Here is a 22,757-nt window from a genome sequence, read left to right as displayed (position 1 = left end):
GTCCCAATGCATCTGGAGGGTACCCAGTTGAGGAGTGCAGCTCTACCCTATTCACACTTTAACTGTTATAGCTGTGGGGAAGAATTATTCAGCTCCTTGAGTAGCTGGGGTGCACAATAAAATAACTGTTTGGTGAGGGGAGAAAATGGTCTTTTGTCTTGCAGTACCAGTTGGTATTATGTAGACTTGTTTGGTTTCTATTTATACAGGATTGCAATTGGGAGCTGGATACAAAACAAACACTGCTATTCCAGTGTAGCTTAACGAATGGTCAGATTATTTCTTGTCTATTTAATTTTTTTTTAAAACTGACTTTATTCATTGAGCAGTAAAAAAAAAAAGCTTTTAACACAGCTAAACCTTCTCTGGCACCCATCAAAGATTACTCAGTGCTCTAAGACTAGGCAAAGGACTTTTCTTACGGGCACTCTCAACTGCTTTTGGAAGTGTTGAGTCTTGTAGCATGGAATTTTTATCTGAAAGTTTTTGTTTGTTGTTTATTCGTTCAGTCGCTTCCGACTCTTCGTGACTTGATGGATCAGCCCACTGAAAGTGGCTTCCCCCTAATTCTTTTGTCTTAATGGTGGGAATTTTACGTATTGAATTCTTGCAGAAAATAGCACATGAGTGTTTTGCAAGAATCAGTCAGTGAAGTTCACCTGCTTCATGGCTGTTCCGGTCTTCAGACTGCCAGAGTACCAAGAAGAGGTAACAGTCAGATGCTCATGCTGGATTAACCTGCATTCTCTTGCAAAGATGCAAAGCGGTGTGTAGAACCATGAAAGAGCCCAAGAGACTCCTCAGGATTGTTAGGTTCCAGATAGCACATGTCTCTTTTCAAAAGACTATCAACAGTGGTTTAAAATGCTTAAATACTGTTTAGACAGAAGTAAAGTATACTAGTACTTATAGCAGCTTTCCCCAACAGTGTAATTGCCAGAATTTCCAGCCGGTGTATCCCATGCAGGCTGGGAATTCTGAGAGCCATGGTTCAGCAGGCCTGAGGGGCACTGGGTTGGAGAAAGCTAGTTTACAGAATAGGGCAAACCTACTGAATCATCAGATTCAAGTATGACAAGTTAGGATCAGGGTGCCAAGCATGTTTCTGGAATTCTTCCAGCCCTTAATGGTAGCTCTGCTCTGGGTCCCATGAGCAAGAGGGAGGGGAGCTTAGAAGGGAGGAGTCAGCAGCATTCCAAGCTGCCACCTGCCTGCCTCTCCCGGGTGGGATTTTTTTCTCAGCAGCCCCCAACCAGATCCAGATCCTTTCAGACTGACTTTTTTTTTACCATCTTCTTCCCCCATGCCCATTTATGCTGTGTTCTGTTCTGCTGATGGGCAGACTGACAAGAGTCCTAGGGCCTTTACAAAATTTGTTTCCAACATTCTGTTTGGTTGGAAAGAATAGAAAGGTGTCTCGAAATTTACCTTCAGTGTTGTTTGTATCTTCGGCTGTTAGTTAGGCTACTGTCTGATTCCTAGAGCTTTAATGAAAACCCCTTCACTTAATATAACTTAAAACTTTTTAAGATTTACTAATAATTACAGGTCTATGTATTTTATTGTTGTGCTTTCTGGCCCACAGGCCATAATAAAGGTTTGATCTGATTTGCTCCTTCACATACTTTCCAGATCACTTCCTAGAGTGCAGTTGTGCCTTCTTTATAAAAACGGTTTTATGTGGATGCATGTAAAAGTGAGATTGTATAAAAACATACTCATGTGGATAAATAGGTGTGTAATAAACTAGGCTCACTAACCTCTTACCATGACATAGCTCCAGAGACAAAAAGTCACATTTGACCACACTAATCTTTTGAGAGCCAGATATACCTATATCTGCATGTAACATAACTTCATGTTAGCAGTTGGGGTGCTTCAATGTAGGTTCTCTGTGTGTTCTTTTTTAAGAGTATCTAGTCAAAGCTAAAGGTTTTTATATGCATTCATTTGAATAGTATCTGAAAGTTTTTAACTTGGCTGCGCTGCATGCATTAGAAGGAAACAGCCAACCCAGTTTACTTGATTCAAGGGTTTAGAATCTCTTTATAATCTAAAAAGTTAAACATTTAAAGGAGCTAAGCACTTTATATTTATGGAGATTGGAATTCTGTGCAATTCCAGCTTTTGTTCATTGAACTGAAATCTATATAGTTCAGGACTGTTTGAATAAACAAAGTCGCCAGCTTCCCTTTCAAACGGAGTCCTTCAATGTACTCATCAGAATTCACCAAGCACAGCCAGTGTCAGTTTTATGATGTGAGCAATTTCTGTATGCGTGCTTAGAGAAAACTGCTATGTTTCTCTCTCTGTCTCTCTGTCTTTCTCTCTCTTTCATACACATACACAAACAAACCTAGAAGGGAGAATGAAAGAAAAGCAACTTTAAATATTTCCAAAGCTTTAAAACCAGAAAATCAAAAGCTAGACTCTGATCCCCAAATTCAACCTATATCTGTTGTGGGCAAGAGTTATTCTCATCTAAATTCAGTACCAAAACTGGACAGCAGCATGGCCAACTACTACTGAAACAAGGAGATTTCAGAATTGGCATATGGCTACAGTAGTTAGTACTTGGAAAAATTACTACATGTCTAAACTCTCTGTATGTGTCTGTGTGTTTGCCTGTGTGTGTGAGAGAGAGAGTGTGTGTGTTCATCTTTCAGTGGAGGAGAGGGGGTACGGATTCAGGCCAAGTGTGTCTCTGCAGGCACCTGGTGTTCTTCCATGGAATTCCTGGCACTATTTAGGAAATCCTTTAGGTGGAATCTGTAAAATGTCAGAATTCTATTAATGACCTAATCCAGCTACACTGACTTTACATATAGAAAACCATTGGTAAATAGTTTGTGAGGTTCCTGAGGAAGTTGAACATTATGTTGTATAAGATTAAAGAAGGCTTCTCATAGAAAATTCAGGGATTTTCCAAAGTAAACATATGATGAAAATGTTATTTGACGTAGAATAGCTGCATTTAAACAAGAGGCAACATTAATGATGCTCTGAAGTTGATGTTGGTGTTATTTATTTTAATGCTTGTTGAAATTATTCTGAACTGGTGATTTCTAATAACAATAAAATGTGTTATTTTTTTAAATGATGGTGTCTTGTTTTGGTTTTTAAATCTTCGGCTTCAAACTTGCAGGCTTACACACACTTAAAACCCTTGCATTTTCATTTTTCTTAATCTTTTTCCCTTTGAATTGTCCTTTGGATTTAAAACATGAATAAAATTATATGAAAGCCTTTGGGGAAAGATTCAGGGGTTGCAGTACTGTACATTCTTACCCAGGAATAAGTCCCATTCAACTCAGTTGGACTTGTTTTTGAGTAGACTTGCACATTGTGTTTCTTTAGTTGGTTAGATTGCTATCCTGCCTTTCTGTCAGGAGCTCAAAGGGGTGTGAATAGCATTTATTCTTACAGTTTTCCCCTCACAACCTTGTAGGGTAGGCTGGGGTGAGAGACTGTGACTGAGCCACAGTCACATAATGAGTTTCTGTGGCCAAGGGTGGACATGAACCTGGGCTGCCCTGGTCCTACTCCAGCCCTTAATCGCTATCCCTCGCTGGTGTAGGAACACTCTTGCAAAGGATCCTGAATGCCTTCCATGGTCTGCCTTCCCCTTAGCCTGAAATGTGTGTGCTGCCCCAAAGAACAGTTATAAAATCTTGTTTACAGCTAGGAAATCGTTGGTGTGCAGTTGTCTTCGCAATTTGAGGCTTTTTTCTGGAAACGTTAAGGAGCCTTTACAGAGCCAACAGTGTCTGCTTTGTTCCTATATAAGATTGAGGCTGGGGAAGAAGCTTTCAGCGCGTGTGCGTGGAGGGAGAGAAGGCGGGAGAGAAAGCGGGGCGGGGGGGCAATATCTTCTTTAAGTTAATACTTACTGGAGTTGTTCCCTGATGAGCAAGCTGGGTGAGAAAAAAGCATCATGGGAAGCTTAATGCCCTGACTTGCACTAAATAATAAATCAGGCGCTCAGATGAGGGCCCTGCATGGTTAAACAGTAATCGCCTTATTTTCCTGGTGGAATATACATGCATGTATGCAAGCAAGGCGGGGCTGGGATTGGCTAGCGACCTCATTGCAGATCCAGGTAGCATCTACTGACAGCTCTGGGTCATGTGATGGCTGTTAGGGTGGCTTTTCCACTCCCAGGCTGAGCTTGTCGGCGGGGGGGGGGGGGGGGGGTTGGTCCCTGGCATCTTGCAGCTTCCAAGAATGTAGGCAATGAGTGGAGAGGAAGGGGGGGCTGCTTTGTTGCCTTTCTCCCCCCACTCACTCTGTCTTTCTGACCCACCATAGCCTGGAGAAATGCAGGATTGTGGCCCCAGCTGCGAGGGAGCCTGGTCACGAGGCTCTGCCTGTATTGGTTTCGCTAAAGGAGGAGAAGAGATTAAACTGACATGCAGAGTCTGCCTTGGCTGCAGCGGGGCACTTAGCCTGCTGATGAAGTAGATTGATCTTCCGCAGTCCCACACTCCAGGAAGAGACAAAGGAAGCAGGGTAAAACATCACCATGTTTGCTGTAGCCCACCTTCTGGAGCGACCCGCAAGATGAAAAGGCAGGTTTTTGGTCGTGAAAATACAGAGCAGCATCTGCCTGTGAATGGCCAGGGAATTCTGCCTCAGGGCTTTTCGGGTTTTCTGTCTCAGGAATCCCCATCACCTACTTTTTTCTTCTGTGGGGGAATCCTGACTCTGAGAGAAAGCTTTCTTCTTCATCTCTGGTGTTGCCGCTTTTTTCTTTTTTGTGCTACAGCATGGCACCTCTTTTGTTTTAGTTAAATTCAGACTTCTCAAGCTGTCACCTGACAGTCTTGTGGTTCTGGATGAATGTGGATCATTTCTATTATTAACCTTATTTGGCAGCTGGTCCTCCTAACCGGAGTTACAGAAATTCGGAAAAGTGGAGCCCGCTTGAGGGACAAAGATGCTTTCCAGGTATGATAAAATACTGAGTGTTTTGGCTATATTTATTTAATGAAATTATGTGGAAATAATTGTGCTTTTTTAAAAAAAACAATGTAATATAGCACTGTCTTAAAATTAATTTGCTTACAGCACAGTCCTGTGCTTGTCTACTCAGAAGTAAGCTCTGCTGAACTCCTTGGGACTGACTTCTAAGTAGTTTTTTTAAGAAGATTGGGCAGTTTATCTTCTGTAGTTCTTACTAAGATATTTGCTGCAGAAATAAAAACTGCTGGTAGTTTTAATCCCGATGGCTGATTCTTGTTTAGGTCAGACTGCTTACATAGCAAGGAGTATTTCCTAAAATAATCAACTGGTAAAAGTATTCATGCATGTATTAAAGCTTTTAGAATTGTAAAAGGTAAACCGGATACCTTATAAGTCCTCATACTTTATCACACAAATTTATAGGGCTTGCTCTTTTGGAAGTTAAGCATTAAGCATTTCTGAATTATGGGGAGATGGTTTAAGCACGTGGTTAACTTTTCTATTGACTTTAACACAATTTTTAAAAATGCTTAACTTGATCTGGATTACTCCCCATCATCAGGATAATACTTTTAATGTCACAGTAGTTGAATGGGAAGAGGATCTATCTGAATCTATATAATATACCTTATCTGGTACTGTTATATTGCTTTTTAAAAATGGAGAATGGGAAAGCAGACAGGAGAGCTTGAATTTGGAAGGCAAACGGGGTTGGAATTTGAATAGGTCCCTTGGTAGTAGAGGTGTGTGAAATGCTTTGAGTTTGAAGTGTTGTGGGCTCAAGCTGAAAACAGCATTTTTGGGAGTATTTCAGACCTGTTTTGAATTCAGATCAAGTACTGGTAATGGGGTTGTTTTGAGTTTGAAACGCTTCTGGAATGGTTAGAACAACTCATTACAAATCCTGAACAGCTGTTTCAAAATTGAAATATTTTGTATATACTTAACTTAGACTCTTAAAAAAAAAACTGGAGAGGGAAAGACAGAAATGGAAAAAATCAGGTGAAAAATCAAGGGAAGTCAGCAGGCTGAGAGTATTCGGAATTTAAGGCAGATAAAAATTTAGAGGCAGCTTAAGAAGTATTTCATTATTTCTTTTTAGGAGGCTGTTGGGTGAGGTATAGCACAATACCTGTATGCTATATAAAACAAATCAAGGGTATTTAAGTTGATGCAGCTAAACCAACAGATGAGTGAAGCTGACTGGATGCTCAACTTGCATCTGAAGAAGTAGCTTGTTAACCTACAGATATTTGTGCTATGTCAAACTCAGGTCAGAGGAACTTTCTCTGTAGACATGGTATATCAGAGTAACCTATACGCAACTGCAGATGTGGAATGTATTCCCTTTCTTTGCAAAAAGTAATTACATTGCGCTCTGAACTTTGCAATACAGTACATTCGTTTCTAACTGATTATAAAAGTATTTGAGAATTGAAGCAGCATCCATTTCTTCCAATCACGATTTTTCTGCCAGTTGGTATCATCAACCAGTCATCATTAACAAAGCATTCCTATGGACTGTAAATATGGAATATAGATGCTACCCCAATTCCAAGGCAATCCTAGAGTTTGTGAAACTTGTGAGAAGAAATCTCATAATGATCAATATTTCCTGCTTATCATGAGATTTTGGCTGGTGAGACTTGGCGGGGGCTTTCGCCCACCATGGCTGGCCTCTGGGGACAGTAAGAGAGTCAAGGAAAGCTTATAGTTGGTAATAATTCCAAATTCTTCTAATGATCTCTGTTTCTATTGATAGCAGCTGTATGATAGGAAGTAAGAACCACCTAGAAGAGCTGAGGTTTTGGGAAATGATACCTACTCTTTGCTTTGATTGTATGGTACCATAAAAACTCAGCCTGAGCACCTTGTCTCTTTAATCTGCCTTACTTAACTAGTCTGGCTTCCCAGCCACAATAGTCACTCAAAAGCTAGAAAGCCAGATCAGTAAAATAAAGTAGTAGACTAAAGAGGTAGGATGGTCACTCATTCATTCACGCTGATGCTTTTTTATGTAGACTCTCTCAACCCGTTGCCTTCTGGATGCCCCATAAGATTTAGCCATCTCTCCATGCTTTTTCCAGCTGTGAATGTTCCACTGCTTTCTTTGACTCTCATGTTTTTACATTGGTATCTTTCAAAATCTCTTTGGACATCCCATGTTTGAAAACTCTGGCTTTTGGTTAGTATTTACCATTGTCTCATGTTAGTGAAGTAGGGATGAACTTCAGAAATAAGTTACTTGCCTAAGTTTTAATTTTTAGGAGATGGAGTTTAAAATGTAGCTAGGGCTTTAAAACAACCCCCTTAACAAAAGTTCATTCCAGAGAAATAGAATTTACCTGAGGACTTTAACCCTTATTGTACTTTTTCCCATGCTTGATTCTTTCACAGAAGCATCTATATTTCTGAGTTCCATAGCTATAAAAGTAATAATCACAAATGTTGTTATGATATACTCCTGAGTACATGTGTTTGCAATCGGAAATATCCAAGAATATTTTGAAGACTTCTGATTAACTTACCATGATCTTTCTATCTCTACCTTATTCTTAATATTCTTCTGTCTAGTTCTGACCAGTACATGATACACCTTGCTACTGTGGGTTCCCTCCAAATTTAGTTTAATCCTAGCAGCCTAGGGAAAATTTACATTATTACTTCAGTACTTTCATGAACATTGGCTTGTATTGTAAAACTTCTGTAGAGGCTGTACAGAACATTAGATTATCTACCTTATCTTTCTAGCTTTAGTGATTTCGCATCCTTCCTCTGGGAATCTTAAAACAGATTTCAGTATGAACCATGAGTTAGTTCAAGCTGAGAGGGGCCTTGGCGCAAGGCCACCTACTGGATTTCAGACGTGAATGAAGATTAGAAAATAAGGTTTTCGACATCTTAGTTTGGTTCTCTGATCATCATCATCATCAATTAAATTTATACGCCATATACTGCCTGACCCCCAATAACTCTGGGCGGTTTACAATTGTTAAAACATTTAAAAACAAAGAACAATACAAAAGACAGAAAAACAGCACAAGACAAAAGAACAACGATGGCAAAGAAAACAAACCCAGAAGGGAACAGAAAGGAAGAAAAGGGTGTCAGGCATCCTCACCAAAGGCCTGAGCAAAGAGTCAGGCTTTTAAGGCCCTTGGAATACCAGTAGGGTGGGAACAGTTCAAATTTGGGAGGGGGGGTCCTCATTCAGAGGGCAGGCACTGCTACAGAGCAGGCGCGCTTCCAGGGTCCAGACAGATGGCATTATTAATCAATGGAACCCAGATTGTGCCAGCTCTGCTAGAATGAACTGGCTGGGGAGATACAATGGGAGACAGGTGGTCCCTCAAGTAACCAGGCCCTATGCCATGTAGGGCTTTATAGGTAGTAACCAGCACCTGGAAGCAAACTGGCAACCAGTACAGGTTGCAAAGCAGAAGTGTTACATGGGCATACTGAGGCTTGCCCATCACTGCCTGCACAGCTGCATTCTGGAACAGCTGAAGCTTCCGGGTGGTCTTCAAGGGCAGCCCCATGTACAGCATGTTACAGTAGTTATGCCATAAGGTGACCAAGGCATGAGTGACTGTCTGAAGGAAAGGGCACAACTGAAGCTGGGCAAAAGCCTTCCGGGCCACAGCTGCCATCTGCTCATTGAGCAGGAGGTGCGAGTACAGGAAGACCCCCAAATTGTGCACTATCCTTGAATAGGGAAGTGCAACCCCATTCAAGGTCGAAGTTGGAATATCCCCAGATCTGGGCAGTCCAAACACCCACAGCCACTTGGTCTTGGTAGGGTTGAGTCAGAGACGGTTCCTCCCCATCCCAAGCCACACAGTTTCCAGGTACTGGGAGAGAATCTCAACAGCCTTACTTTGCCGGCCTGGAGTCGAAAGATATAATTGGATCTATCCAATATAAAGATACTGATGATACCGAACCCCAGACTGATGGATGACCTCACCCAATGGCTTCATGTAGACATTGAAAAGGAGGGGAGAGAGAATAGAACTCTGTGGCACCCCAAAAATGAGGGGCCTAGGGGTTGATCTCTCCCTGCCAACCACCACTGACTTATGACTTGGCTCAGAGGAGATGATGTGTTGGAGTAACTTAAGTAGATTTAAAGTTCTGTAATACTGTATAGGCAAAGATTTAAGAACTGCTCTGAAATCAGTGCTGATACAAATACCCAATATAAAATATTTTATTAAAACAGTAATAGTATGCTTGAGCCTCAGAAATGAAAAGACATAAAAAATTGGTTGTAAGTTGTCATAGGTGAATGAAGCAGAAACTCTGGTTGACTAGTCAGGTGAGGAGTTACAGTGCATAGCATCCTTCATCGTGGGTTATGCTAAGGCTAATATACCATGCATATTGTGCTAATAAATGAATCAAGGGTTGTCAGTACCTTCTCCCTACCCTGTTTATTATTTATTTTTAAATCTGATGGCTGCTTTTATGTTAAACCATGTTACCCATGCTGCCAGTTATGAATTTTATCGTTAAAAACTGCTTACATTAAAACCCTTTGCATGAAATGAGATTTAAGCAGTTAATTCTTTCAATAGCCAATTGCTTGTTGTTAATGTGAATTTTCTGTTTGCACTCCTAATCTTGGTTTAAGATGATATATATCTTGTTTGTAGGGGTAACTCTTCTGCCCTCTACTTTCTCACCAACCACTTGTGGATTCCAAATTACATTTCAGCAATTCCTGAAAGAAAAGACAGCTTTCCAAGGTGCTACAATGTCTGTACTGTAATATTGAGTCATAAACCTATTTTCTACCTACTGTTCTGCCACAAACCCTCTGCATATATTACCAATCACAAATGTGGCACTTATAATTGAAATGCACATCTACATACTATAGAATTATTATTTTAAAAACCTACTGTATTCTAAATCCAAATTCACAGTCCTAAACAATGCTGTGTAACTTACTGCACATATATCAACATAATACAAATGAAGGATACATGCAACAAAGTGTAATGAGATTACTGCTACTTAGCAAATGGCTGCTTTCCTTATCTATTAGGATGTAGATCAATGAGCTATAGTACTTACTTTTTCTATTGTATTCAGTGGTAGGCATTGTCGGAAAAAGCCAAGGTACCATATGAAATGGACCAGGAACCTGTTCTGGCATGAATGTTCCTATCAGTGTTCTAAAAAGGTGCTAACATGAAAGGCATGCAGAACAGATAAGCTGGCATAAACTAAAAATAACATTTGCGTAGATGTCCTTAAAAATAGTTTGAACCGGTGATTCATTGCCAGGCAGTTTTCATAACTTTAGTTAATATTATGTTGGAACAAATAGTCTGATTGCTATAACTTTCTAGATAATCAGCCACTGTAACTATGCAATATGACAATGTTATATTACTGTTAGATTTCCTTTTGAAAGTATTAAATCTGGTATGAGGAGTTTATATTTCACATAGCAAATATTCTAAAATTATTTAAAAGTATTTGTCTTGTAGACAGAATTCAGCAGCTGCCCATTTTAGTTCCTAGCACCTAGCTGACCTTGATTGATCTGGGAAATAAACAGGCTCTGATTAGTACTTGGATGGAGAACCACCAGGCTCTTAGCTAGAGTGAGAAGGGGAAAAAGGAAAATACATCCCACAAGAAGACAGTGACAAACCATTTCCATAAGGCTGCCCAAAATATTGCATGAGTCAACTTGACTGGAGGGCATATTTACTTTTTAGTTGAGAAACTTGGTTGGATTAAATGAGTTGTAAAATTAAAACACACCTGTTTGCTCTTTTCCATCTATAGAATGGGAACAATAGGCATACGATGAAGAAAGAGGTATGGAGATAATTTTTGAAAGGATTGTAAACTAATATTTTGGTGTGATAGATACAATACGAAAAGGCACGTTTTGCAGGTTTATAAACAAATGCCAAGAAAAAAGATTTAGAATAGTTAATAGTTAAATGTTTCCATAAACCAGTGTTTTCAAACTTGGCAATTTTAAGATGTGTAGACTTCAGCTCCCAGAATTCCCCAGCCAGCATGCTGGGGGCTGAAGTCCACACATCTTAAAGTTGCCAAGTTTGAAAAACACTGCCCTAAACTATGGTCAATAGGAAGATTGGTCTAGATGAAAATTGGGATTTTGTTCTCTTTTTTTTTTTTTTAGCTTTTTTAGCTTCTTTTTTTGTATGTGTGATCTGAAGTTAAAAGCATTCAATATCCTTTTTTTAAAAAAATAGAGAATATCTAAAGAAGGTTCTAAACTATTACAGGTAAAAAAGCATTTTGAAACACCAATTTCATATTATGTGTTGTATTTAACCAATTCTCCTGTGCCATCTTTTCTTCAATTTTTCCTTTTCCCATCTCTGCAAACCCATGAAATACTTGTTGATTTTGAGCCAACTTGAACATCCAAGATATAAAAGACACAATAAACACTGACTGTAGGTGATCCACCCAGTTCTGTATCCTATTTCTCTTTGATGGTTGGAAATACATGCTTCAAGCTATTTTAAAGAAGGCTTTGTTTACTTCGCACATCTGCAGGAATGAAAAGAAAGTATTTTAATTACTTAACAAATAGCTTTGGGTTTTGGCTTCCTTGCTCCAGTTGCCTACAGAAAGGGATCAACACAGAGATCAAGGAAGATAATAAATAGGAGAGAGGCTGAGCAACAGAAATGTCACAGCCATATTGGAATAACCTAAATTGTGTCCACTTTATGGGAGCCTTCCTCAACCTGGTCACCTCCAGATGCATTGAACATCAGTGCTCGTAATCCTTAGCCAACATATCAACTGGCCAACAGGGCCATTGTCTATGGATTGTGAATGTTGAACTCCAGGACGTGTGGAAAGTACCAGATGAGGAAGAGCCCTTGTAAACTAAACACTTCAAATCACTGTTGTTATACAACTAGTTTATACCTGGGACTTAAGCCAGAGGTAGTCTTTAACAGTTCAGACTACCAAATGATGCACCTTTTTTTTGCCATATTCTGTAAACTCCCCAGAAACAAATCAGATGTTAATTTTTTTGGTGGGGACTCAACATCATCTCATGTGGTCTGAAAAATCCGGATGGGCCATTTCACTGTGGAGAATGATAGGAAGTAAGAATGGGAGATTCGGATACCAATTCTCCTTAGCAACTAAATTCTATTTGACCCAGTCACCATCCTCAGCCAAACCTTCTCTCAGGGTTGTTCTGAGGAAAAAAATATGGAAAAGGCTTTGAGCAATTTGGGATATGAAGATGTATACAGATAAAAGTATTTTAAATGGTCATGTATAGTTATAGTATTCTCAATCATCTATATCCTGCTTTAGCCCTATTGTATATTGAATATATGCCATAGATGAAATAAGAGCAAACAATTAATTGGAATTGCTGTTCCTCTGATTACAATGATACGTCTGCTCTGTTTCCAGCTGGATTCTTTTGTGCCCTTTAAAATCCATTTTCATTTTTAGTGAGGATTTGGAACTACTTTGTTTATTTTAACCTGACAAGAGAGATAATCTGAAAGTTGGGTTAAATATTCAGGTTTTTTTTTTTGTAGAATTGATTAAAATCCATGTTCAGATAAAGTAACTAAACATAATTAACTGGATGTTATATAATGGCTATTTACTTATTCTGCTTCCCCCATTTTGAAAAAGGAGGCAGATATTTAGAAATAATACCTATCACCAATTCTTACCAAAATACTGTTAATTTTTTGGCTTTTCCCTTTTGAATTTTCAGCTTAAATATTGGATATAATGTTAAAGTTTTACAACTGTGGAATTAAATAGGCTTTTAAAGCAAAGCTCATAATTTACACATATATACAAAAGAATTACAAAAAAAAGCTAATAGTCTTCAGTAGAATTCAAAATTTGAAGAAGATCCCATCTCTTGATGATATTTAATATTGCATTTGCTGGAATAATTGCTTTTATTTTAAGCACATTTCACATGCCTTTGTCACATGTCTGCAAATATGCTCCTTGGACAGCTGTGAGAATCTTATTGTCTGGCTCTTTTGCATCCTTGCCAGTCTTCCTGAACCACCTCCTCTGGATTTGCCACTTCATTTTCTTTGGATTCCTGGGATGGTGCTGCAGCTGCCAAAGAATGTTTTTAGGTGAAGGAAGAGTCATGTTATGTAACACTGATAATAGTCTGCAGGAATAATCTTATGCCAACCCAGTCAAAGGTAGTTAAAATATCATGAACACAGCTGGAGAAGTAACCCAGTTCATAACTGCAGCAGAGTCAGATATGCTGGTAAATGCAGCAGAATTCCCTGTTTAGCTCATTCTCCTGTACAGACAATTTTAGAGAACTTTCTGCCTTTTTGCTCTTCAGTCTCAAGTAGCAGTCAAGTCAGTGTCAAAATGCTAGCCAATTGAGTCCATATTCTAATCTAGGGTGTGTGGGAGAGACATCATCAGAGAGGTGGCTTCCTGAAACAAATCATGTTAACAACAAGGGAGGGAAAGCTTGAGGAACATGGCTTCTGGAATTCTTTCCAACCTCTTTACTGGCAGTGGCCATAGGAGGCAACTTTGTTTCTTCTGTGTAACCAAGTATCATGTGGCATCCATGTGGAGGTTTCTGTGCATTCTTCATGTCTGTATTTGTTTATATGTATGTGTGTTCTGGAAAGCGCAATATGGATTCTGTATGATGCGCTTTGGGTCATGTGACCAGGAGGGGGAGGGGGAGCTCAGAATGGAAAAGTTACTAACATTCCAAGATGCTGGCCCATTGCTTCTCCTGTGGGGATCCATTCTGGGAATATAGTGGATTTTTTTCCCCTTCACAGATGCAGCCCATTTTCAAACTAGATCTTTCTTTTGCCAGCTTCTCCCCGTACATCAAATCTGTTTGTTATTTCAGAGTTTGGGAATTTTTATCATATTGATGGCTATATAGATGGGAAGAGGTCCAGTCTCCTTACATAATTTCCTTTGGATTAGAAAGAATAAAAGGAGTTCATGAGTAATTGTTAGGTTAATATTGTGAGGGGGAATATAGGTTTATTTCTGCTTTTCTTCTAGTTGTGTTGTACTAGATCTCCATTATTTTGGTTTGGAAGATGCTGTCATCTAGCATATCTGGATTGTGATAGCAGAAGTCTGATTCAACACAAAGGAAAAAAAATCTCACTTATGTGACTGGCTCGAGCACTGCATGGAACTATTAAAGTACCCCCTCATTTGTCTGTGTGTGTGTGTGTGTGTGTTCATACTGATATTTTAAGAATCTTACAGACACTAATTGGTTAGGTTTTTTTATGCTTATATCTGCATAATGTTCTTCACATCAGTTGGGCATTTGAACTGGGAAGGAAGAGATAATTTTACATTTCTTCTATCCAGAAGTCATACTTTCTCTCAGAAAGTGCTGTTGCTGCAAACTGGGTCCACTTTAACCCAAAAGGGATATGGTTTCCGTCTGCCTGTTGTGTTTGTAGGCAGCAGGGTAAGAAGTAATATATCAGTTGTCTTTGTTATTTTATGGTTTTTTTATGAAGGACATTTCAGGTGACTAGTTGAGAAATTCAGAGAATGCGTATAGTACATAGTCTAAGAATTCATCAGATTTGAAGTCCTGCCTGTAAAATTTTCTTTTTCTAAAACTGGAATCCTGAGCTGCAGAATTAGAAGTTGGCAGTTTGTCTTAATTACATACATTTTACTAATATGTTGATAAAATACAAACATTTGCATTCACTGTTTAATCAAGATATCACCATATATTACAGTAAATAGTATGTACAGTAGAAAGGATATCTGTGGAAGTATGAGCTTTGGTTTATCAATAAAGGTGCATTAAAGAATGATTCTTTTCCCAGTGAAGCATAATGACAAAAGATGGAACATGTTTGCTCAAATTTGGATGCTTTATTCAAAAGTATGCTATCTTTGCCTTTTTTTTTCTTTTGTTGTAACTTGCTTGTTTTGCTATGGCGTTTATTTGCATTCTGCTATAAAGAGGACAGAAGTCAGTCTTCAATATTGTTCATGATCTATATTTTTTACAGTATATTAATCAGCTTTGTTATTTGAAGCAAAAGAGGAAAGGATTGGTGTACCCACCTGATTATTCAAAGTGTATTGCTATTAGGGCTCTGTACTGTATGCTTTGAAAATAGGAAAAAGTGCACTGGACCTCAGGGGAACAGAGAGTCTGTCTGTTAAAGCAGCCCCTCTTCTGCAGAAACTTGAAAAATGTACAACTGTTTTAAGGAACTGATTCTTAAAAATTAATGCTATTAAGCAGCTTCACTTTTTTTTCAGCTTTGCACAGGAGCCAGGAAAAAGACATCTTTAATGACTAGCAGAGGGTTGCTATATTTAAGCTTATATGAAGCCCACAAGAGCATTTAAATCATTTTTGAGGACTGCATAGCTCCAGTCAAGTCTCTCATGATCACTTATTTGGTGCTCCATTATTTATTCTGTTAGTAAAATATTGTTTGTTTGCTTGGGTTTTTTTCTTCCCTTAATTGATTGATCTTTGATTGTTACCCTTTTTTCAAAGGTTCCTTCCTTACAGTGTTTCATAGAAAAGTATTTGTCCTTTTGAGTTTATCTAAATCTTTTACTTTTTAATATATTTGTCTTATGACTCAATAATATTTCTTGCCTCTCCTTATTTCTCTTTTCCTTCTTAAAATAAATAGCAATACGATGTCATTCCTTGTTAAGTGGTTTCCTGCTTCCATAGCATGATTTCTGTAATATTAAACATACTGCTAATTTCTAATAAAAAATGGCTATGATTAGATTAGGTTCTATTCTACACCACACCAGAAAACTTTCGCTTATGCAATGGGATCCCCCCCACCACCATCCCACGAGAAAATCCTCTATTCCTAATCTTCTAGATTAGAGTTGTGGTGATAATGGTGAGGAAAGGAAGAGGAATCTCTTTCTGTCAGGAGTTTCATTATGCTGACATATAGACAGGTTTCAATATTATTGTTTTACATTGGCTTTAATACTGAATTGTTATAGAATTAAATAATTTCATTTCCATTTTCTTCCTTTTTGAATTTCTTGTTCAGAGTTGGTCTGTACACGTTAAGGATTCTAGTTTAGCCGATGTCATTTGAGCTATCCACACTGGTATTAAAAGTAAGTTTGTCTACTTCTGACTGGTGTACAAGACTAAAAAGGTACAATCCCAGGTCGCTTCAGAGCCAGTCAAATGGCTGTTACGAATGTGTTTGCTGCCACCGTGGGGTGTTTATTGTGTTTTTATGGTTTTTAATTCTGTAAGCCACCTGGAGTCACTGTGTGTGAGTTGGGCAGCCTTATAAATTTGTTTAATAAATAAAAAATACTTAAATTGTATTAAGTTACGCAACTTACATGCACAGCAGATTTATACCTTTTTGGAAAGACTTTGTAAGTCTTGCAATTAAACATTTCTTCTGAGTAAATGGATCCTAATTACATAGTTATAACATTAACATTAACGTCTGATCATACTGCTTCTAAACGCAATATCTTTCCTTGCAAATTCTAGGAGTTTTAATGTTTTATAAAACTTATAGCAGAGTATCCATCCTCTATCTATCTGAATGTGTCATTATATAGGTGCCTTATAAATATATCACATACTTTGAGTCTTATCAGCTACTTTATTTAATTGAATTGTTCCATTTAGTTACATTGTATTGGCAGAGAAATAATATTTACCTTTCATTTTTTTCTATTGCCTGTGGAAATAGAAATGAAAATTAAAAAGCAATATTGAATAATTAACTTCCTTTACGTAAGCAGTATGTCATTCATTTACTTCTCTGTTTTTACCCTAGCCTCTTTTATATGCTCCACCTTTGTGTGTATCCTCCTTCCTCAACTTTTCTGCACTCTATCTTTTGTGTCAACAAGAAAAGCCCATCAGTATTTTTAGAATATTTTAATTCCCTGAAAAGCGAATGCAGTTACAGATGGTTCCACCATTGGTCTAATTTCACTGAAATACTAAACCTGGGACAGTAGTACTTTAGGTTGTTGTTTATGTGACCCAATGATTTTTCATACAGAAGTTAAACTTAGAATTAATTTCTCCACTTTGGAAGTTCATTTTCAGGAGGATGTTCTTGACATGCCCAGATTCTACTAGCTAGTTTAACCCCAATGAGGGGAGTAGATACTAAGATGTATGAATAGTAGTGAAGTTAAATGGGGTTGCCTACATTGCTAGTGTCCATAACCAATTAATACAAACCATAGTGTGCAGATGAACTGAGGAAGAAAAAACTCCAATTGCACAGATGCATGTGGAGTAAGAGGTTGAGAAAATAAAGGAAATTAGAGGGGGAAACCCCTCTAAAGTAAATAAAGATCAAGAGAAATCGTCATTTCTCTCATTTCTGCACTGGTCAGACCACACCTAGAACATAGGAAGGGCACTGACACCCTGCAGTGTGTCCAGAAACCACCAAGATGATGAATCAGGGAAAAAAAAACAGGAAGGAAAAACTTGCAGGGAATGGTTTGGAGGCATTGAATATGCTGAACCGGAACAAGAGAAAGCTGGAGGGAGACACAATATCTGTCTTCAGATATCTGAGGGGATGACAGGGAGAACATGGGGCAGAGTTGTTCGGAATTGTTCTAGAAGTTAAGGCTGGAAGTAATGGACTTTAACTTCCCAAAAGTAGACTTTGGTTAGGCAACAGGGAAAAAAATCCTAACCATAAGAGCTGTTTAATGTGGAACACACTGCCTTGGAAAGGAGAAGACTCACCTTCACTGGAGGTGTTTAAACAGGCTGGATGGTCATCTGTCAGGCATGCTATAGTAGTGGATTTCTGCACGGGCTGGATTAAATGATCTTCAAGATCCTTTCCAAACCTTAATTCTATGATTCGATGAATCTCATGCATGGCATTCTATTATTTACATGGTGTCTTTGGATCTGTCATTGTGGTTGGAGTTGGGAAATCAGAAGTGGGCTTTCCTTAGTTTCTGGCATAAATTTCCCATTATTTCTTTCAATGGCTTTAGTCATGGTTTAGAGTGGAGTGGGCCACCTTTTGGTGGCTAAACAATGAATGCAACATGATACAGTATATATGGAATTCTTCTTTGGGTGGAGCAACAGTACAAAGCAGACAGGGTTAGGTTTTGTTGTTGTTTCTTCCTTCTGGAATGGAATTAGGTTCGTGTCTTTTGTTCCTATGCTATATTTCTTTCTGTGACTCAGGCTATGTTTCTATTGTGCTTCCTCCTTGGAATGGCAGACAATCCTGCCTCTAAAGAATTTTGGGAGTTATGCTGGCACTTCAGCCTGAACTTCTGCTTTTGTGTGTTTGTTTTCCCAAATGGGATTTACAAGGGAATATCTCAGCAAGGTGTGATGTTTAATCTTATATTGTCATGAAACAAAGTATTAGGAATGTGGGAATGCCATGATCATGAAACATCTTTGTGGGAAAGTATTTACTATAAAAGATGCAAGGCAAAAAGTTCCAATCAGAAACCTTTTAGAAGCTCTCCATTCCCATCAGCATGTCATAGTTCTTTCTACTAATAACAATTCTGTTCTGTTTGCTTTTAATGCATATATTACAATAATATTTTGCACTGTGTATTAACAAGAGTGATGCCAGCCTATGGTAAGAATTGTTTTAAACAACATTTAAAGTTACCAATCCATTTATACCACTATTCAAAAAGAGATATTCTGTTCTGGTGATTGAGCTATGGTTGTTGTGTTTGTCATTATCACCATCCATTCTTGATATTATAGCTAAAGATATTTAGCACGCTTAATGAAGCCCCAACTAATATGAAGTATCTTTTCTCCCCATCCTTTTAAAGCTGGCCTTTGCCGGAGTTTAATCCAAGTCAGATCCGACTAATTGTGTACCAGGACTGTGAAAGAAGAGGGCGAAATGTTTTATTTGACTCCAATGCCAAGAGAAGAACTGAAGATGTGTCAATCTCGGTGAGCAACATTCATTAAAACCAAATATACTATGCACACAGTTTTTCAAATGTAACACATGCTTAATCCATAGAGGTTATTCAATTTTCTGCACTGGTAACTGCACTGCTAAGATAAATGCTTGTTATTGCTATGTTTAAAAATGATTGTTTTTACACATTAGGAATGTGTAAAACTCACTAAACTGTTCCTGGAATGGCTTTGTGTGGAGGAAGGTTTGTCATGATCTGGACTGGGGATAGAACATCCCTAGAGTTCTCCACAGTGTTCCATTCCTGAATCAGTGAGCTTTGTACAGTTCCACAAAGTGTTAGAGTTTCAGTGATTGTTCTCAATGGCATTAAAGTGTTAGGTACTGTCTCCCTCGAATGCAGTTTGACTCCTGCTGATTACATGAATACATCAATGTAGTTTGCTTGGCAACAGTTCAGAAGTGATTTGTCACTGCCTTCCTCTAGGATAATTTTTTGAGAATGTAGTCTGAAGCCCTGGTATTTCCTTGTGATCTCCCATCCAAGTACTAATCAAGTCTAATGTTGCTTAGCTCTTCTGAGATCAGCCAAGGTCAGTTGGTGTCCTAACAACCAGGAAACACACTGAGACAAGGAACTGGTCTCTAATATTTATTGCTAGTACTTAACAGGAATCCTAACAAACTGAAGAGGCTTGGGGAAAACCCAGACATATAACCCCCAAGGGTTAAGGCGGTCCCGATCTGTGTCTCTTTGAATGGCTGAACAATTCATCAGTGCTACGCATGCGCTTGACAGTCTGGATGGGAGCCCCCTGCTCGCCATCCTTACTCATGACAGTTGGTGCTGCTATCTGTAATTCCCCTTGTTCTTAACGGCTTAACTATAATGTTACTATCCCCCTTTTAATCTAATCCTTTATTAGCTCTTAGGCTCTTTGTGTGGTTAACATCAAGGATTCCCCCCATCCAACTTTTAAATAAAAAAGAAATGGAAAGTAGTATAGAAATTTTGAGGGTATACTGTACTAACTGCTGTTCCCAAATCATGGTGGTAATTGTTTTCATTGACTGTATTTATTTAAGCTACAATGCCAGGTTCTTAAAATGAGTGAGTGTGCGTGTGTGTGTAAACTTTTAAACCAAAATAAGCCAATAGGTGACTACCAAAGTTGAATTGTAAAAACAAGCATTATCTGCTCGAAGGAGGTGGAACTATTCTGATCACATACCTTAGCTAAGTGGCAAACGTCTCCCAACCTTCACTTGACAGCATATATGAAGTTCTAGCAGCATCCCACAACACTTTTGCCCTTTGAAATAACACAGTGTGTGGGACAAATGTTTTCTTGCTGTGAAAAGATCATCTGTTAACTGCATTTTAGAATTTCATGCCTTTGCTTTCTGACCCCCCACATACTCAGTGATTTATATTGTCTTTTTAAGAGAGAGTTTGCTGCATTTGGAATTGAACACAGCTGCATTTGGAATTGTTCATCAGTAAGAGTTAGTTGGTTTTTTGGAGCATGCTTTAATTTCCTCCCCCATTCAACACAGCTGTGCCCTCTTCCTGAATCCCACTGGACTGAAATTTCTTGCTTGGTGGAACATGTTATCATACAAGAAAGCCCACCTTAGCTAAGACAAGGCAAGACACAATACTTCAACTTGGGAGTATTTAAAAACAGTTCTGATAAAAGGAACACTTCCATGCCAGAGAAACTATGTGATGTATTTTTTAATTTTTTGACACATCCCAAAAGTAGTTCATTGTAAACTGAATTTTAAAAGATGATTTATGACCACAGATGTTTACATTAGAGAAATAATTGAGATCTTTTCCGGAGTCACCTCTCCTGCTCCAGTTTTCTGACTTAAAATAGACACAGTGCTGTTGGATGCTTGTGCCTGACATTTCAATACTGCTGAACATGTATGGATTAAACTTTGGTTTGCTTAATATTTGTTTCTAAGTAAAATCTGCAAGACCAAGTCACACCGTTTCAGATTTGGAATGAGTGCTATGCATCTCAGAAACTTTCTAGGATACCTGTCAATCTTTAATAAATTCTTCAACTAACTGGAGAGAAATATCAAATGGGGTGCCCCAGAGATCAGTTCTGGGTCCTCTATTCCTCAATATTTTCATGTATGATTTCTATAAGGCAGAAGGAAATGTTATCAAATCTGTAGATGATACAAAATTGGGTGGGCTAGCTAATAATCAACAAGACTGAAATAAAATTCAAAGTGACCTTGATAGGTTTGTTTGTTTGTTTCTTTCAATTTAGGGATGCCCAGCTTTGTTGAAGAATGGGCTGAAAGAAAAAGAACAAAATTTAACAAAGACACATGTGAAGTTCTTCACTTATGAAACAAAAATCAAGAGTTTAGATGAAAGATGGCAGATACCTAGCTTTGCTAATAGTACTTGTGACAAAGATCTTGGAATAACAGTTGATTGCAAATTGTACATGAGCCAGTAACCTGATATGATTGCAGAGAAAGCATAAGTTATTTTAGAGTGTATCAGTAGAAGTACAACTTCTAAATCACAGGAGGTAGTTGTTCCCTTCTATTCTGCTATGACCAGGCCTTAAGTACTATGGTCAGGTTTGGGCAACATACTTTAAGAGGGATTCAGAGAAATTGCATCAGCTTTGGAGAAAAGTGATGAAGACAATCAACTAGTATTTTGGAAATGGGTGGAAGTTGTTCTTGTGTGTGTATGTGTTTTAAATACTAGAATAAAGTGTTATGGCCAATAGAATCCATTTTGGCCACCATACTTCTACAAACTGGAATTCTGAAATTGTCAGCTTTTCTGAAGATGACTCTTTGAATTGCATGCAGTGAAATGCATTACAGTAATAGGGCCAGAAAATTAAGAGAAAGCCTGTCTCTCAGTAGCAGGGAATCTGCTTTGCATACAAACATGTCAGTTTCAGTCTCTGGTTTCTCCAAACATGGTTAGGAAGGATTCCTTCATGATACTTGGAACAGCTAATACCATTCAGCATCTGTAGTTCTGAGGTAGATGAGCCAAAGTTCTAATTAAGTAATTAACTGGAGCAACCTCCCGTTTTACCCAGTGTAAAAGTAATCAGTGATGAGCGATGCCTATTTACCTTGCTTATTTATGTTTAGTTGGTTGGTAAAGTCCAGTATTTCTATGCCAAAAATGAGCTCAAGACAACATATGCATAAGAAGTATAAAATCATAACCAAAAGGAAAAAGAAATTGAAATGTAAATAAACAAAGAACAGTGGACTGTATCATATGATGCTATAATAAACCTCCTGTCAAGAGCAGGAGATTGTTTCAAAGGTTCATCTAAAAATGCTTCCAGAACAGTTGACTCCAACAGGCAAACCTCACAAGGCTTCCTCACCCTGTAGCACTATTGTGCTCTCCTTCAAGGAATATAGCACGATACCTATGTTCTCAAGTCACAGCAGAAGGAGAAAAGCAAGGATGTCACTCTGTTCCTATACTAGACTAACTGGGGAGTATGACCTAATGAATTACATGCACTTCTGAGTAGATGTAGTATATGGCCCTGAAAAGTGTACTATCTTCATTGGAGTCCTCTCCATATATGATCTCTTTGCCTGTGGTGGACTGGACTGTGTCCACTTAACTTCATCATGATCCTGAAATCATCACTATTTTTATTATCTTGCATTTGCCTTGTAGTAGAGGTGTGAATGTGAACAAGTCTCTCTCCTCCCATCACCTGCTTTTCACATAATTACCCCTGGACACAAAGAAGTGTTCAGCCCTCAAAGTTAAAAGCCTCTGAGTTTAATGGAGTCAATACATATTCAAATCACATTTGTGCAACCATCACATTCCTACCA

The 22,757-nt window shown here is 38.4% G+C and overlaps 1 protein-coding gene across 2 annotated transcripts in view; it reads left to right on the top strand.

The window, feature by feature from the left end:
• FNIP1 (folliculin interacting protein 1) overlaps positions 1-22,757 on the top strand; it is a 104,279-nt gene that overhangs the window by 29,110 nt on the left and 52,412 nt on the right. For both annotated transcript variants that reach the window (XM_063292320.1, XM_063292319.1), the window contains exon 2: positions 18,799-18,925. In XM_063292320.1, coding sequence (XP_063148390.1) covers positions 18,799-18,925 — 127 coding nt within the window. The remainder of the gene's footprint in view (positions 1-18,798; positions 18,926-22,757) is intronic.

This window comes from Candoia aspera, chromosome 2 (genome assembly GCF_035149785.1).
Source record: "Candoia aspera isolate rCanAsp1 chromosome 2, rCanAsp1.hap2, whole genome shotgun sequence".
In the NCBI taxonomy this organism is placed as follows: Eukaryota; Metazoa; Chordata; class Lepidosauria; order Squamata; family Boidae; genus Candoia; species Candoia aspera.
Note: the sequence above shows the minus strand (reverse complement) of the source record. Positions and strands in the feature narration are given on the sequence as shown.